This window comes from Acanthaster planci, linkage group LG03 (genome assembly GCF_054643075.1).
Source record: "Acanthaster planci isolate LZ-2023a linkage group LG03, COTS_SCS, whole genome shotgun sequence".
Classification (NCBI taxonomy): domain Eukaryota; kingdom Metazoa; phylum Echinodermata; class Asteroidea; order Valvatida; family Acanthasteridae; genus Acanthaster; species Acanthaster planci.
Genome location: NC_141779.1, coordinates 19,189,673 through 19,207,986, shown reverse-complemented (window position 1 = coordinate 19,207,986; position 18,314 = coordinate 19,189,673). Strand labels below are relative to the sequence as shown.

The 18,314-nt window shown below is 41.7% G+C and overlaps 1 protein-coding gene across 1 annotated transcript; it reads left to right on the top strand.

The window, feature by feature from the left end:
* Nucleotides 1–2,242: 2,242 nt before the first annotated feature.
* On the top strand, nt 2,243–17,836 carry LOC110973022 (uncharacterized). The gene is made up of 15 exons (XM_022223389.2): nt 2,243–2,394; nt 3,327–3,492; nt 7,335–7,424; nt 8,133–8,287; nt 8,652–8,845; nt 9,425–9,564; nt 9,992–10,254; nt 10,743–10,889; nt 11,075–11,121; nt 11,986–12,089; nt 12,454–12,712; nt 13,149–13,342; nt 14,123–14,553; nt 14,753–14,858; nt 15,711–17,836. The coding sequence occupies exons 2-15, from the start codon at nt 3,343–3,345 to the stop codon at nt 15,867–15,869; spliced, it is 2,439 nt and encodes an 812-aa protein (XP_022079081.2). The 5' UTR covers nt 2,243–2,394; nt 3,327–3,342; the 3' UTR covers nt 15,870–17,836.
* Nucleotides 17,837–18,314: the final 478 nt, after the last annotated feature.

The following is an 18,314-nucleotide window of genomic DNA, read 5'->3' as shown; positions in this document are numbered from 1 at the left end:
GGTATGGCTATAACAGTGCCTGCCTGCTTCGTAATATAATTTCTCAGCGTTATTGACGTCTGGGTACATGGTATGATGCTAAGATGAAAAGCGCCCTCTTGCGGCCATTTACAATAAGAACTTTTCTCAAGTTCGGTCGGTTTCGGTCAGGGTAATACATACTAGGCCTATAGCCTTTTTTTGACGCAGAAACCAGTTCTACAAACGCTGCATTTGGCGATTTGTACAGCCATATCCGACAAACTTGTGTAGGTATGTTTTGCTTATCGCAGCTATTTATTTAACGAGACACACCTTGAAGGTAGGACAACGCAATTGGGAAAATAATTACCCAACATCTGGCCAAAATGCTTGGATGGCATTAACCAGTTAACAGAAACGCTGCAAACTCCTATCCAACAACAAAGATTTAAACCATAAAGTTATCTGAAGAATTCACCCGTATGCAAATATCTTGAATTGGGCCAACAATTTTTCCCCTCCGGAAGTACATGTATAATGTTGTTTTATTTTATGTTAATATTAAGGTTTAAGACTGAGGCCACAAAGAAAAGTGATACATAAATCATTTGTTGTTGTATTATCTGGCTGGCATTAGTGGCAGGACGGTATTACGGCACGGAAAGGCAAAATTAATATTTTCATACTTACTGATAATTAGTACCACGTCGAGTTTACAATGGGCTAATTAATGGCTTGTCAAAGCCTGATAAGTTACCAAAGGCATTTTGACTTCTTCATAATCATGGCAAGAATGGCTACCCACGATCGAAAGATACAAATATGTTCCCAAGTTCATTCGAGCGCGCAAGTCAGAATGCGTGAAATTTATAGTGAACGATGGAATTTTCTGACATCTTCGCTACATCCAAAAACACCTTTACATGTACTACCTTGCCAGATGTTTATAATATTCTTTTGAGAGTGAAAGTCATGCAAGAGCTGATCCAAAAACCAAAGTTCCGAGGGTGGAGTGTGTCAAATCTGATAACCCTTGCTGCACGACATTATATGTTGAAACCCACAAAGCCCCACAATTCTCGAATGTGTACATAAAGGAGGCGGGGCTTTACCTATACTGCCGCACGTACAGCACATTGGCTACAATGGGGGGGGGGGCTGTTTACACGCAGTTTAAAGGAAGGGATATCAAATAAGCCCAAACTCGCCCAAAAAGGAGGGCTCTTTTTCCGAGGAGCGGGGCATATATGGCTTATTTGCCCACCTGCTTGATCTGTTTGAATTCATATTCGATTAGCAGTTTTTTGAACCATCTTTGCTTTCTGTGTGTGCGATCATATTAGGTAACCACAATGACCTTGCGTGGGGCACCAACACCTACTACGTGTATTTGTCCTGGTGCTCTCACAGGGTACCATTAACACATGCCTAAAGAACTTATACCCAACCTTTGTGTGACATGTTTGCCCTACCGACGGCTCTCTTCAACTTGCCCTTAATTGTTCGCAATGGTTGGCTTTCCGGTTTTGTGTTCTGCCAGAGTTATGAACACGGACTATGTACGTTAATTATTTTCGGTGTGAAATCGTATTCTACCACCGTGACGAGACACTTAACAGAATGCGCGATCTCTTCCTTACATCAGCTGTACATCTGACAAAAAACAGATGAAAACTATGTCTGGACTTCCCATTTAATTAATCACCAAATGTTACAGCTGCAATTGAATGAAATTTTGGGGGATAAACAGAGCCAACGGTTGGGGAAACTAATTAAAATTTAGGTGGATTAAACTCAATTCTTTGTGGGGAAGGAAACATAGAGTACAACAACCCAACCACAAAGTTGTTTTTGAGCTCGTAAAAGTATTGTTGCCGACGTGAAACGTTGCGCTGACAGATTTGAAATCAATCAAATCCCACATTTGGCTTGAACTGGCTTAATAAGACCACTAATTTCTTAAATAAAAGCTGTTGTTTTCTTAATGGGACGCATGATCGAGTTAAATTAATGAGTGGTTAGGGCAGAATGACTCCATCGCCTACAGGCTTCTTGTAGTCCGGGTATTGCGGTAAATCATGGACAGATGTAGCCTACTTTTGACAGATTAATTAAGAATTGCGTTGAGAATAACATAATACTTAAATTAAATTACTAGTCTGAAGTAACAACTGCTAAATTAATTTTCTCTCTTGAAGATGGATGACTTAATGAGCATTAACCGTCGGGGCGTGATGTTTGCTTCTTGGTAGGATGTTCTCACGCAGGTGTATAAAAGGGGTGCCTTACTAGCTCCAATACTGGCCTCAACGAGCAACAAGGAGCTTGAAGTGCCCAACGGAGCAGTGCTCCATCCTTAGCTTCTTTGCAACCATTTTGACTGATTTTTCAGATTAGCCCTTTGCTACAGATATAACTGGAGGTGGTGTTAAGGTACGGTAACATGTCTTTTTTCACTGTTGTCATCTTTGCGAGTAATTTTTCTGTTTGGAAGCGGCCAGTAGATCTTCCAAACTATCTGTGCCGGCTATCATCACATGCAATAACGTGGTCATATGGGTCATAGAAGAAACGGGATACTTTTACAAAGCCATTGTCTTTCAATAGTTCCGGTTACTGTATCGATAAAAGCTTGCATCTTGCTGGAATCACACTGTGGCTTACGGATTTTTTTTATTATGCGCGTGTGATCCAGTACGTTCAGTATTAATAAACGCTTTACCGAGAACATTTGAGCCTTACTCTTTTTCTCATGTTTTGACCCCCGAAAGAGCAACCTGAAATTCTAATAAGGACACATCGTTATATTTTAAGGGCCATTTTTTGTCTCTAGGATTTATTTATACAGTGTTTAATTTATTTATCAGACGTTTGATAACTTGAAAAAGACTACGTTAAACAACGATCCACTTTGGTATTCCAACAGTGCATGCCCAAAACGGAGTACGTCCGAGGTCAGTCGGGAAGTGCACTAGGCGCACGCGAGGTCTGCATAATAATGGTTTGCGTCCATAGGCAATGCACCGACTCGCACACGGTGCTTTATTCGTAGACGCCCTTGGCTTTTTGAAATAATCACAAGCTACTTAATTGGGAGAGGACCTGGGTTCATGTCTTCAAAAGTAGCTCGTGTACAAAACAAGTTCAAATAACAGAAATACAAGAAGAGAGAAAAGAGATCCCCAATAGGCCCAGCACAGACTGTAAAAAAAGCCAGACGGTGTGCGCATACAGTGTCACTTAAGTCAACTTTATCTTACAAGTCTTCTGTTTTATTTCGTTCCCTTTTTGTGTCGCCCCCTCCCCTCTAAGCAAGCGATGAAAACGAACCTTAGGGCCTACTTCTTTACTTTCCCGATTACCAGGAAGTTGGAGCACACGATGTTCACATGTGTTTGGTTGGCCATTCTGCTTGTGGTAGGCAGTATGTTGAATCATCCTCCATGGTTGAATGCATCAGCGGCACGGCTTGGATACTATGAAGGTGGGACCGTTTTCTGGGAAGCTCGCAATCCAGATAATCCACGAGAGGTAGGGACTGTAGTAACACTAAGAAAAAAAATGGAGTGGCATGTGACTTGAATTTACTTGAGCGTATGTTTTTGTCAAATTGGCTTTCCTTCCTGTGTATTAAACACCGAATCACCGAAGGAAAAATTAAAATAACGGTTTATTCTAATTTTACGCAAATTGAAACTGGCACTGAATTGAAACAAAACGTTAAGGTTTCTTCCTGGAATTGGATCACATTAAAATAATTTGTCCAAAATATGTAGATTTGTATTTAGTATTTAGCCTAAATTATCAAGACACCTAAATGCCTTATGACAAACGAAGTTTTCCAAGAGGCTGGTAAAGTCGATTAAAATTAGGTGCATTTGAAAGGTTTGCATTTGCCCTCGCTACCTAATTTCGTCTCCCCATTCTCCCCTCCACTTTCTGCGCGCCGTTACTGACAGAAATTAATTCTGCTCACTTCTCAAATGTAGAACTGACCTTCAGAGCCTTCATTTGTGTGAAATTCTTGGTAGTATCGTTAGAAAGTAAACCCACGGTGATTCAGGACTGATTACGTCATTTTAATGATGATTAATTTGAGGTAGTTTATTTGCTTCACGTTTAGAAATTGGACAACTGATTGTCTCTATGAAATCCCATCTAAAACCCATCCACCAACACCCTATCGCCACCCTCCAGACGATCACGACTGAATTGTCTTCACCCAACTTGTGTGATCTCATAGATTGGTGTCCCGGCCCTTCCATCGTTGATAGGCCCTTGCACGAGTCGGGACTCGGGAACATTTTTTTTTTCTGAATTTGTGTCTCGACTCGGACTCGTGTTGGCCTTGGATCTTGAACGAGTCTTTGCAAACTTTTTGTAGATCTTGAATAAAATATATTAAAACAACTTTGCCTCTGTTCTCAAACGACTTGTAGGCTTAATTCTTGCTGAGGAAAACCTCTTCTGGATCTTACAAGGTCTACAGACTATTCTGAGAATATCGTGGGTCATGCTATTACGTTTACCCACTTTCATTTTTTGAACTTTTAAATTTCTTGAGGGACCTGGGGTGCTAGGGAGTCGAATGAAGTGGGACTTTGTATATGGCTGGTGTTTATTCAAGATTAAAACGGGACACCCGGACGAGGGGTACTAGTTTCGATAAAAATTTGTATCTTCATGGGAAAAATCATTCCCATTTCTTTACAAGGACAGCGACAACTGTAAAATCTGTCTATTGCTTCTAACCATTTGCCAAATCGCACATCCATATGTCCATGTCTTTTCTGGATTAATCCGTCCGTCCATCTAGCCCACAAATGCATCTTTGCAGCTTCTTAAAATTGATCCACTTGCCACGCTCTGGCTACTCAGTTATGTACCTGACAAGATATGGGACGGAGGGGTCCCCCCAACATGTCCAAACCCTGTAGACACTCTAGACCATTAACTGTTACCCCTGGAAGTCTGAAAAAATCCTTATTCCGGTCAAACCATGGGGGAAGGATACAGAAGGAGTTTGAACTGCCCGGGCTATAACATCTGACCGATTACCACTTTCTGGCATGCCCGGTATGTCCATAGCCAGAGCGCAGCGCACGCCTGCTACCCACCACCTGTTTCGCAACCATAAGCTCCCTTTGAACCCCATGATCGTCGCTGCAATTTTTCGTTGGTAATCTGCATTGCTGAAACGTTGTGTACTGCAGTATAGGAAGTTGAATATTCATGCCATCGTTGGTGCTTGATATGATCCGACAGCATCATCAAATGTAGTGTTTGCGCAGTTGCTTGTATTAGGCTGTGTACCCAAAGTGTTCATGTGCAGTTGTTGCCCTTATCGGACGCTTTCTTCTGGACTTCTTTTGAGGATAAATAGCCAAGCTGTTTGTAAGATTTTGTGTTTTGTTTGAATCATTTTTATTATGGTATTTGTACAAAGGCATATTTTATGAGATTTTACGATCACTTTCTGTGATGAAATAGCGTGTTTTGTTCTTAATGAACTAAGCTTACCAGTAGTAGTGAACATTTTGTTAGCCAGTCCTAGCCAAATTCGTTCCAAGTCTTTGACACTGATGTATATTGGACGGAGGAGACGAGAATAACAAACTTTGCATGGATAATGAAACAGTGTGTCAAAATTTAAAACGTTTGTTTATGATGGCAAAAGTAGGTCTAATATTAGGAGTTTTTTCTCTCTATTTCTTGGTCACATCGATAGTTTGTATTTAATTGCAAGCAAAAAACTACAAGTATTGCGAGGGTATTACTGGCCCCGCTTGTCCAGCTAAGATGCAGGCAGCAATAGGCCTAAGGAATGTTTGGAATATTTTCTATTATTCGTCAGACTCGGCGGCGACCATCATTGGACGCTTTGAAGTGCCCGAGTTACAACTCCTTCTGTGTCCTTCCTCCATGGTCAAACGATAACCAAACTGGGGGGCTTCTCCGTCCATATCTTACTTCAAATGTTCAGTTGGCGTGCATTCCCCAATCTGTACAATTTCGTTGCGCCGTTGATGGGCTTTGGAGCAACCACTCTACAGCTTTTGCCCACAGCCTCGGTCTATTGTCTGGTGCATGGGCTTGTGTAACTAAAATTATATCAGACTTAGCCAAGGTGTCAGCTTTTTTGGCGAGTAAATGAATCTGAAGTGTCTGTAGACCCCATCCAACGCCCCGGTAGAGCTTTTGTGGTTCCAAGACATTGTTCAAGATATTTCATTAAAGAGTCCATGAGGACCTCCGTGGACAAACTATTAATTAATTGTTTAACATATTCATTAGTGTGCCAATAACACGATGAGGGATGTACAAATGGAATACCACTCCCTTTGTTGTGGTAAATTTTACGGACCCTTGAAATGAATGTTTCAATCCTGACAAACGATGGTGTTATGGGTGAAGTACATTTGAGAACCCACAGTAGCAGCAGAATTATAGTCAGGTACACAAGTATATTGAGTGGAACAGCCCAGGACCGATTTAGAAGCATTTCTTATCCTTTGTCGTTCGCGTCTCATGAGAGCTCGTCCCTGTTCTAGAGTTTTATTTGATTTCATAGATAGTGGGCGTGGCGCCTGGCGTCAGCAATTGCTAAATCTAATCCCAAACGAGTAGTACATGTTCAGAAGAAAACACTATGGCTGGAACTGCACATGCACTGCATAATTTGGAGCTCGCTGTCGGTCCGAACAATTTGGCCTTAGTCACCCTGACTTCTGATCCATGTTAAAATTAAGCATAGGCGCGCTAGCGGCGCGCGACGATGTCTTCTCAAATGTACGTCACAGATATGCAAATTTTCAATCTTAATGAGGTACTTCTCGAGGGCTGGGCCGTTTCCCCAAAAAACTTTTAAACTTTTCCTCCCATTTATTAATCACAACAGCAACGTTTACGTTCTGGATATCGGTTAGAAAAAAATCAATTAAAACTAATAAAAAACACTCTTTATGGCCCTTTAAGACCTCATAGCCTTGACATCGTCGTCTCTCTTAACGAATTGGTCTGCTCATGAACATGTGCCTCTTGATTCTTTTGCGTCTTATGGGCATACCTGCCAGCTAATCTTATTTTTTTTCTCCCATCCGATCTGCGCTCTGAAGGTGGCCGACGTACTGCCCTTTAATATAAAGTTGTTATTGAAAGCCGTTTGTCCTTTAAAATGTACGTTCCTACAACTCTGTTTCTTGAAGTTGATACACTTTTCCAGAGTTGCAGTTCCGACAGCAACTAGCTTCAACTTGAGCTAATCACGGGCCGGGCTTGGGGGTCTTTTTTGTACTTTTTAGCTAATTGTCCCAAATCATCCGGATTAGCATTGTACCAAAGTTATATAAAATGCTTTTGATACTTTTTTTCAGATCACTATTGACTTTGAGTTCAACTTTGATTCACGAAAGCACTCTTCTACCCACTACCAGTGTACTGAAGATGACATTGCTACACAGAAGGTTAGTTAATGAAGAACCATGTACCTCCAAGGTAACAAACATTTCGCTGATCTGACGAGCCACCGCCGATAATCAAGCCAACCTAAGTACGTTTACGTATGATAAACAACTTTTTAGACTAATATAATCCGGGAACATTCGAGCCACAGCCCTGCAGATCATCCTTTCTCTTATTCGTCTGTCGTTTGTTTATTGTATACGCGACACCTATCTTAATGGCGATAGACAGAGTCCGATCGGGCGCTTCTATTCTATTAGCCTTAAGGTCAAAATTGATCTTAGATTACTACTTTAAATTTGTTGCTAGACAGTTAAAAGTAGAGCATTAATGCAACTAGCGATGGTATGGCCTTTCAGTCTAATGACTGGAAATATATCTCCAACCGTGACAAAATTATACCGGTACAAAACTCACTACGTGTGACAGTCTTTAAAAATTACTTTGTGTAATTACTCACAAAGCAAAATCTTTGTTTAGTCATTAAAACACATTCTTGCTAATAATTATCGCTCCAAACATGTTTAGAATAATTATTAAACTGACAAATAGTCAACAACTGGACACAAAATTTCTAGCACATTTGTGCAGTTTCATTCGATGCATAATGAGGTATAATGCGACATGCATTATGCCTTTACACGCCTGTGTAGTACTGCAGTCAAAACGCAACTGCACTTCTCGGGTTGGACCTCTGGTTGTTTTTACAGAAACTACGTACCGGTGGTCAGTTTCGTGTTGGCGATGCACAACCTCTATGGGCAGATTATTACTGCACACATTTGGACAGGAGGAGGCATGCTGCCACTGGCGTTTACCGCATGACGTACACTTTGCCATCAAATGAGGCAACTGCAGAGATATCGTGAGTCACTACCGTCTTCCGAGCATATTAGAGCAGAGTTCGTTAGCCCCCCGTGTCACCTCCTATCAAATGAAGTTACTCACAAGTATGAAAAGCTTCATCCGAAAAAAAAATTTATCGATGTAAAGTATGCCAGAATAGCGAAATCGGCAGTGCCTTTGACAGTCTGTGTTTTCTTTCATTTCATACAAGGTTTGTTCTTGTGTTTCTAACAACGACTGTTTTTATCAAAATGTTATTAGCCATCTCTTTACAAAGATGCAAGAACCATTAAGTTTGAACATTCCATATAAGATGGCGGCACCTTTATAAAAAATCATTTAGTCTATATCAATATGTACATTTCGTTGTCTGGTGGTTACAGATACACAGAATGCTGCTGGATCCCTGGTATTGTCAATAACGGTCGAGACATAGGAAACGGTAAAGGCTGGAACCTGGCATCCACCATCAACATCAACCACAAGGATGGCGTGTCCATCAACTCACCACCCCAAGGCAAAACCTTCGCCAAGTATTCCATCATGTCAGGTTGCACCTACAGCATTCACATTCCACGTATGTTCCAAGCTACCTCCTTCCTCTTTTTCCACTTTGAGAGAAGTTTGTTTTTAAGCCTGCGAAGGCACTTTTTTGTAATTATTTTTAAGTCACATCTTCTAGCCCGTAGAGCAGCGCCAGTCACACATAAAATGTACATTTTAATGAGTTTGCTGCTGAAGGGAAAGTGAAATTTCTGTTGGGCATTAAAGTTAATGCTTTCGTTGGACCGAATATAGAGTCGTGCCAATACTGCAATATCCAAGAGAATCCTCTTTACCAACTGATAACAAATTAACGTATATAAGACCTCACTATCTCACTGGTCACGTCAGTAAGGCTTAATTTCCGAGTGGTAAAAAGTTAATGAAGTTAAAAAAAAATATTGAATCCAGTAGGAAGACGACTCAGTCCTTTTTAGAAAAACAATTTCATTTTGATCCTTGGACCCACGTAATGTTAGATATGCTACTGTATAATTATGATATGCCAGCGCTGGGATATTTGTAAGATTAAAAGTTACAGTGGTTGATTTTTGCCATTCTAATTTTTTTTATCCATACAATGATTTTTTTTTTACTTGTCTTCAATTTGAAGATGATGATGCCAACAATGACATTGTGAAATGCAGGTGGACAAGCAGGAGGAAGGGGGAATGTAACCCTAATGCCTTGGATATCTGCGGGACACCGTATTTTGACGAGGAGAGAATTAAACCTGTGGCCAGTTTAGATAAGGTCAGAGGTCCATTCGAGGCTGTGTGGGGGATACCCTTTGGCTACAACAGTGGCGCTGTTGACGTAATGTGACGTATTGCACACCCATGCGTCTCCTAAGACATTTCATTCCAGTGATGCTCTGTTTGAAAATGAAAGCGGTTGGTTTGAAAACAGCTGCCCAATATTTTTTAATCGTTTGCCATTTGACAATAAATTCAATGAAATGAATTGTTTCATATCTTAAGGATGGATACAAAATAATTTTTGGCTCATTGTATTTTAAAGATCGTAAGGCGGTAGCATAGAGCAGGCACCTTGCAAGAAATTCTCACAATGGTTTATTGGTGTAAGTCATGGATACTTGACCTTGTGTTAAAGCAGACAGCCAGTTCAATCTTCACATATGAAGAACGTCATTCAACGCTGTATTCAATTCTTACTACAGGGGAGTTGTGAGCTGAGCTTTGGAGAGGTAGAAACGATTCCCGCTGGTACCTATGCTTTCATGGTCATGCTGGAGGATTTCGCCCCCGGTAGGTCCCGCAAACCAATGAGCAAGACCCCCGTGCATTTCCTGATGAACGTCTTCGACTACGAAGGTGAATGCCGACAGCCAATCCTCCATGTGCCAAGGATTTGCTTTGCCCACGTTCTTGGAGAGGAGTTCCAGATTAAAATGGTTGCCACTGCAACAGCCCCGTATCACAGGTTGCTCTACTGCATGTTTTCTGTCTTCCTTTCGAATTGGAGCTAAAAAATCTACAATTATAGACATCAGTGTCATCTTCGTCCAAAGGGGCTGTAAACTCTATTGTTATATAGGGGTGCATCCTTATCTAAAGAGAAACGCACTAAATTTATCCAGTCATCTTTTCTCGAAGGGATAGGCAAAACAAAACATTAAACACTTGTTATATGCGGGAACAAATCAACATGTCCGTCCCTTTAGCAGGACGTTAGTGCTGTGCAATGGTCTCAACATATCTGCAATGTAACTTAGACTCAGAATAATTGACCAGGTACACCTGCAGCCTTAGTTAATCTCACCCATGAGACTGTCGCATCGATGTTTTCTGTACCAGTGGCCACTACAACCCCTTTCAACAACTATTATACATTCCAGGGGAGTACATTTCTCGTTTTGTCAAACTTGGAGTCTTTTTAGACGGCATACTATAATTCTGGCTTGCCTACAGGATCACCAGCATTGACGTACAGGGTTACCCAACCGACACACCTAGGCGCGTGCCTGGCACTTCCGCCGACTATGAGATCACCTTTAGATTCACGCCGACGGAGTTGAAGACTTACACAATCTGTGCCATGGCCAGTGAAGATCAGAGGTTTGTCAAAACTGTTTAACCCAAACCTTTCCACAAGCAACTTTAATCGACAAGATTTTTTCTCCACATTTTTCCCGCTGCCCACGTGGCGTCAGCCATGTTTGCCACTCATAATCTGTTCACATGCACTAACGGACACAGTATTCAGCTTGTCTTTTCAATCATTGTCTGTCTTTCTTTTAAAGGTTTATCAGCACACAGTCCTGTTTCACAGTAAAAGTTATGCGAACAGGTGAGAGCAAACAATCATCCATCTTTAGCACGGCTGATCGTAGTACTGTTGGTTCTGTTGAACATGTATGCTCTTCTTCATGGTTACTAAATTGACGGAACGGATACTCTTGTCCAACCAATTCTAACCCTATGAAAAGCCCACTGGAAGTGTCATAGAGTGCCAAGTCTTTCAATGTTCCACGGTCCAGTCGTAATGGCATCTGAGTCATGTGGAGCATGTAGGTTCGAATCTAGAGGAAAGATCAAAGAATATGTGTTCTTAGACAATGCACTTTGTTCGTAAAATGTTACCTATTATGCTATTCTTTCTATGTACGTGGGTATTAAAGAAGATGCCCATACAACACACAGGGCCCGTCGCTGGGGGGGGGGGGAGGAGCCGCCTCCCCTGCGGGAGGCTAGCCCCCAATGAGTAAAAAGCGTAAGCATGAACAATATGTTTTGTTCCTGTGATGTGCCCCCCCGGCTGATACTGTGTCCCCCCTTAATGCCTGAAACTGGCGACGTTGCTGCAACGCAGGTATAGTGAAGATGTGTGCACTTGCCTAAGGTCCTCGGAACGTTCAATACCCCCCTCCTTCCGAAAAATGGTTTAGAGGCATTCGTGATAAGGGTTATTTGAAGCAAAAGGACGAGGAAAGTTAAATAAACGTTCCGTGAAAATCCAGCTTAAAATATTTGTTCACAGTGCAAGAAAACTGAGTGTTTTCAAGGAGATAACTACACAAGAAAGGGGGTAACGGTTGTAAACATCAACAGTACATTCTCCTCCTCCTTATTTATCATTTTGTCATGTTCATGCAGCCAAGACACATTCTAAAGAAGTTTAGTTTGAAATGAGATATTTTCTCTAAACTTTCAGAACCAGCAGTGCTGGGAGTAGATCGAGCCAACTCCATTCCGGCTAAAGGTTCCCAAGAGGCTGAGGCAGTCGTTCCGAAATGGGCCATCAAATTCAAGAGAAATGTAATTTGTACTTGAAATTACTCCAATTTTAAATGTTTCTCATTGGAAAACATAACAAACAGTGGAATTAACCAGTCGTGTGGTTTTGCTGATTTCGTCATTTTGATTTTTTGAAGTTTTTGTTCTTTTATTTGAGCCGTGGAAAATTAAAACTGGCAGAGATCATCTTTGAGTTTTGTCGTTTTTCGTCGCTGACATAGAGCCTTTTAACAACCACTTGTGATTGAATTTTTGGAAGAATTCTACGTCATTTCACGGTGTCAAGAGTATACAGAGAAATGATATTGACATTACATCTGTCGAATCGAGTGGTTTGATGCATCTCCATAGTGATTTGGTTAAGACATTTGTTTTTGGAATTTAGATTCAGAAAGGAGTGTTCAGCCCAGCTTATGTAACCCTCCGCGATTCCAACGATGTCGTAGTTTGGCGCGTAGATGCCACTGGCCCCAATGTTGAAGTTGTAAATGGTGACACCCTGACGTTCCCAAACAGCCACCACGTGTTCTTGGAGTACGAAGCGGAGTACACCATCTCACTGGACGAAGGGGTGGTACAGAGTAACGACAGGAAATGCTCGGTGAAATCTAAACCTGCGGAATGGAGCTTTGTGACCAAACTGCGTAAGACTTGAAGTGATTCTGCCCGTATGCCTGTCCCAGACTTAGCTTCAGTATTTTCTTTGAAAATGCTCTGAGGCTTTTTTTATGTTGTTTCCCTTATTCCAATGAATCGACTCATCCCAAAGTCTGCAAATAATAATAATAACATCGAAGAAATGAGAAACGAATTAAAATTCAAAACAAACTGATCAGGCCAAAGAGCTTCAAAATGGTGAAATTTGGAGGTCTTGGACATGTTGTGATGTTTCTTTGCTTGTTTCTTCGGTTTTTTGTTTTTGTTTTGCACAGCCAGCTTGATTTAAGTCTGATTTTGTGATGCCTTTGTAGCCAGTGCAGTTAATTAGGTTTCGTTTCATTCTATAATATAAAGAGGTTTACAATGTCACTTAAGGATGAAGTGGACTTCACATCAGATATACAAACTCTGTCTCCGCAGCCGCACCTGCACTGAACGAGCCCGAATGCAGCATATCTTCCATGCGTTTCTACATTCCCAAAGCCTTAGTGGACCTTGGAGGCCATGGACCAGAGATCATGCACCTACGTGACCCCCAGTGCACAGGTGCCAATTACAATGAGACCCACTACGTGTTTTGGACCTCCTATGGCCTATGCGGCACAACCTTCGAGGTAAGAAGGCGAGCGTAAGTTGATAGTATCTAAGTGTCCATTGTTATTGACCAGGTGTTTTTTGGAGTGAAATGCCACATTTGAAGCGTGTCTGGCAAAACGTTGCAAACCCATCAACGCTCTTGCGGAAGTCCCCCTGGTAGGGGATTCAATCTGAATCGTGACAGATTTGGGTAAAATTGATTGGCGTGAATATAAGTACATCCCCGCTGTAGACATCGGTAAACATTGGCGTATTAGGGTAAAATTTCCTGGAGGACACCTGGGTAGAACTGACTTTTTTCAAGAGAGCACTGAAGGCGGACTAACTGCGTCTTGTCCGTGAATTGTGAACTTAAAATAGGAAATGGGAAGGGGCTTCCGAGGCTTTCGGACTCCTTTGGCGCAGGCATGTGTCCCGGGTTCCCACCCCATAATTGCAAGTTTATAGTCCAAATGTTATCACAATCAGCACTCTGTGTAGTTATTGCTATTAATATTAAACGTCTCCTTCATTGATTGTCCGGTTCTGTCTGTGTACGTCCAATGACGGCCGTAAGATGTTTGAACCCCGTATCGAAACATCAGATATTTCGTTGTAACACTTCATTCAATGAAGATGATGTAAAACGTAAAAATTACATTTCATTATTAAACGCATAGAGAATCGGCGTAAAAAGAAAGTGTATGGAAAAGTAGTATAAAAACCTCCATCCCAGTAGTATCAGGGCGAAAACGCTTCAAGGAAGATTTTCAGTTATAAATCCTTCTTTTACTATGTCTTATTCCCGTTATTGGCAGCGTAACGGTACCGATTACACCTACGGCAACACCGTGTACATCCCAGACGAGCCCTACCGGCCTGTGGGGACTGAGGTCACCCGGGCCCCTCACGAGGAAATCCGCTTCACCTGTAGCATCCCCGCCAAGACAATCAAAACCCTGCCGTACAATCCCAGCCCGGGCATCACTGGTTATCAGATGTTCAACGGTAGGGCAGACTTCTTGGATGCGTTGGAAGACACCACCCTGAGGCTCTTCAACTCGAGATTCGACCAGCCATACGTGGAGGCCTCTCCTCCGCTGGACGTGGCCTTTAACAACAGGCTTTACTTTGAGGGGGAAGCCATGTGCTCGAGTTACAGGAACTGCGACGCGTTCTTCCAGTCCTGCTGGGCCACGACTTCAGAAAACCCTTATAATTGGCCTCGTCATGAACTGGTAAAAGCTGGGTGAGTATGACTTGCCAGGGCCAAAACCATGATTTAAGATACATGACTGAGGGATATTTGGGAAAAGGATAAATATTTGAAGCAAATTAGGTACAAAAAACCTTACATGATTAACCGAGGATTGGATTCGACCTACGCATCTGTACCTTTATAATAATTAAAGGCCAAATTTGAAAATTCAGGCTTTTTATTGTTTCAGGTGCAAAGAAGACTGGACGTTGCAGATTCACAATTCGGGTGCTTCTAACAAAGTCCGATTCTCCGTGGATGCCTTCGCCTTCCTCGGCTGGCGCATCCACGATACGGTGAGTTTAAATGCTTGAGATAACAGTAAACGTTAAGCAAATGATTAAGGGTAGGTATATGTGGAAACATATGGAAAGAGTGATAAATAGACTCAGTGTCTCAGTGTTATATTTGTAAATACATTTTGACGGACGTTTCATAATTATATAAAACTAGAGGCAATGGCTTAACGTAAATACAAGTTCCAATTTTAATAATTTGTCTTCTTTTTGACATTTCGTGATGTGCTTATAATCATTGAAATATATGCTACATCCTGCGTGATTTTGACAGTGGACACACAATTACAGGAAAAATAGGTTCACAATAAACCACCAATGCAAAAAGAAAGTTAAACACAATCTTGTTCGGTGCCCTAACAACCCTCGCTAGTATGGAGTTTCAGACATGAATAGCCGCTGGTAGAAAAGAATGGTCGTACTGGTGAAGACTCCATTAATGTGTGGAAAAGCTCTTGTCACTGAGTGGCTTCACAGCATGTGCAGAGAACTTTTGCCCCCAAAACGTGGCAGTCATGGTTTATATGGTCACCCTCTAACCTAAGCAGTAAGCTTAGCAGTAAGCTGGATTCACAGATTATACAGAGAAAGCCAGCTTGGTACCCATAAAATGTGCACATCGCTGTTGTTTTTGTCGTTACAAAATTCGCGCTTTTATTCAGTTAACCCCACAAAATAATGTAGAAGAGTGACAGGCGCAGAATGAAGAGGGCTTAGTCTATACATTTAGCCTTTTAATTTCAATAAAAAAGTAACTGACTGATCAGTTGGCGCTTTTAAATCATTGCAGCTGGTAAGTACATGTAATTGGCACACCACGAGGCAGTATTCTGTTTATTTATTCCTCTTCAGGTGTTCGTCCACTGCAATGTGTTCGTCTGCCCCTCCAATGATTACTCCTCCATCTGCAAACGAGGTTGTGTGAATCCTTCCTCGACGATCTCTAAGAGGGCCGGCAGTCGTGATGTCATGTCGGTGGTCTCTTCTCCAGGACTGTATTGGCAAGAATAATTGGGGTATACGATTAGACATGAAGTCAGAATAATGTATGGATTGGTTTTGGCCCTACGGTTGTATCTGTGCCTATGTTGCTTAAAATTTGTGCATCAATTTTCCTGACGTCCGAAAAGGTTTGTGCCTAATTGTACGTGTGAACTGTATGTCAAGTACTCAATTGTAGTCCTATACTTTGCAGGATTCGTTTAGTATAACATAGGCCTATTAAATGTAAACTCCACAGTACATTTGCATAGAAGTAACCATGTAAATTGGTGTGTTGTAGTTAATTTGCCAGTGATTGAAAATTGCACCAGAAGATTGACTTCTTGGAGTTAACTGATGTCTAAACAGATTGTTTTGATTTGTTTGTTCTTTTGTGTCTTGGTAGTTTACCAGTCTTGTAGTTTTGGGAATACGTTTCGTTTGTGGGGCGAGGCTTTTCAGTCAGTGTTCTTCTCAGTCTAGGTCAATATTTTTATTCCAGTGTATGACATAGAGAAAACTATTATAGCAGTTCCAGTTGAATACTAAAATAAGAAACATCTTATTAGTTTAGGCTAGGCTGAAGTAAGAAAGGCAACAGCAAAACAAACAACTTGCTTTTCAGAGAGCAAAATCTGTGAAAATTTCCATACTGCAGAAGATAGGGCCTAAGGTCATCGATATTTGATTAACCAGACGTTATACGAGGCATCAACTGAAATATCCAAATGGGCTTGACTTTCACGATATATCATAGCATTGTACGTCACGCTTTGTTTACATGTGCTCTTTTCTATAACAGTGAGATGGGACTTGATCCAGATAGCCCCGAGAGAGTACAAGTCATATAAGTAAAGAGAGGGATCATAGTTTTTCGGTTTATTCGCACGAAGAGCCAGGCTTAATGATTTCAGTTTGAAGCATAAGACTAGTCTGGTTGGTAGCCGGGCAAATATTGTCTGATGCATTATTGGTTCATCTTTCCCTGAGTGGAGGCAACGATCTCTTTTGGAGAGGCCACGCAAGCTAATTAACGTGTTAATTTTTTTTTCGTCCAAATGCAAAAACTTTTTATCATATCCTACCCCTGTTCATGCTGAAAAACCTGGTTTAGTCACTAGCTAGAGCTTCCCCTAGCCAAAAAAACTCCAGCCAGCCTCCAGCCAACTGCCATAAGACTGTGTGGTAAGTGGCCCCCTGTGTACAATATGATTATTTACAAAGAAGGTGCCTGGGCGGGCCAGGCAGTGGAATGTTCTTATCAATGACAGCTGTCTGGAACTTGTCAGAGGCCTGTTTCGGCCGTCTACGAAGTGTTATTTTGTTGGGGGGTGTTGTGGGGATGGTGTGGCTTGGCTGGCGCGTGGCGAGCCGCCCCCCCCCCGAAAATTGGGATAGTCTGGGAAAAGGGCCCCCACCGTAATGTGATGTACTTTTGGTGAGTTTTAAGAGCTGAAGACGCTACGGGACAACCACGGAAGTAGTTAGATACCTTTAGGACGGACTCAGGGCTCTGCAACCCCGAGAAATGATACGGTCTATTCTGGCGAGGCCGGGAACTCCACCACGTAAAAAAAACATACCGCGTCCCAGGGTAATTTATAAATAATATTCTGTAACATTGCTCTAATGACGTCAAGATTTCACATTTAACGGAGTTTTATTGATTTTTTCATCCAATAAAAGCTAGGGTTTTTTTAATTTGATTACAAAGACTAACAAAGAAATTGAATGGAAAGGGATTTGAACCTGCGACCTCTGGAATACCGTACCAGTGCTCTTCCCATTTGTCAATGTCTCTTTTCGGGGGGCGCTATGATTTGTTTCATGTTTGTTTTTTTTATTTGATTGTAGTTTGTAGTCATTTTTGCGGAGGTAAAAACGTAAGTTATTTATTCTTTGAGTGGTATATGTCCATTGGAATGCAGCTATTCTACTAATCACGAGACGCTATGCATGCAGCTGCCAGTAAACATTCTCCATGTATTTGCATTCAATTTGTGTCTTGTTTTGCGAGTCATCAGCGTATGTTTACATCACATGTTCGAATCAAATCGTGTTTATTATGGCCCCTTGTGCAATTACCGTTCCACAAAAAACTGCCGACTCCATGATCAGTTAGGAGAACACAAATTTAGAGGAAGAGGGCATGACGGGGGGGGGTAATTTTATTGTTTCTTATATCTTGCATGGAACACAGGATCAAAGGCAGGACGCATCGTGCTCAGGGCGTCGGCTATACGTTGCGATTTCGTCGTCTTTTTTTGAGGGGGGGACGAGTTCTGTTAAAAGTACCGAATTTTTGTTGGGGCTGTCTATCAGGTGAACAGTGGATTGACATTTACTGGCAGTGGAGATCCAATTGACACTAGTTAGGGAATTGCACCGCGCCATCCAGTGATGAAAGTGCATGAAAGTGCGTTAGTAATCTCAGTGAGACAAATTAACTTGCAAACAATGACAAAGTTACAGAAA

What these genes read in the sequence shown, in the direction of transcription:
- LOC110973022 (XM_022223389.2), top strand. Translation starts at nt 3,343, where the DNA reads ATGTTCACATGTGTTTGGTTGGCCATTCTGCTTGTGGTAGGCAGTATG. An exon ending in ATCCAGATAATCCACGAGAG is followed by an intron (nt 3,493 to 7,334) that starts GTAGGGACTGTA and finishes ACTTTTTTTCAG; the next exon opens with ATCACTATTGACTTTGAGTT. An exon ending in ATGACATTGCTACACAGAAG is followed by an intron (nt 7,425 to 8,132) that starts GTTAGTTAATGA and finishes TTGTTTTTACAG; the next exon opens with AAACTACGTACCGGTGGTCA.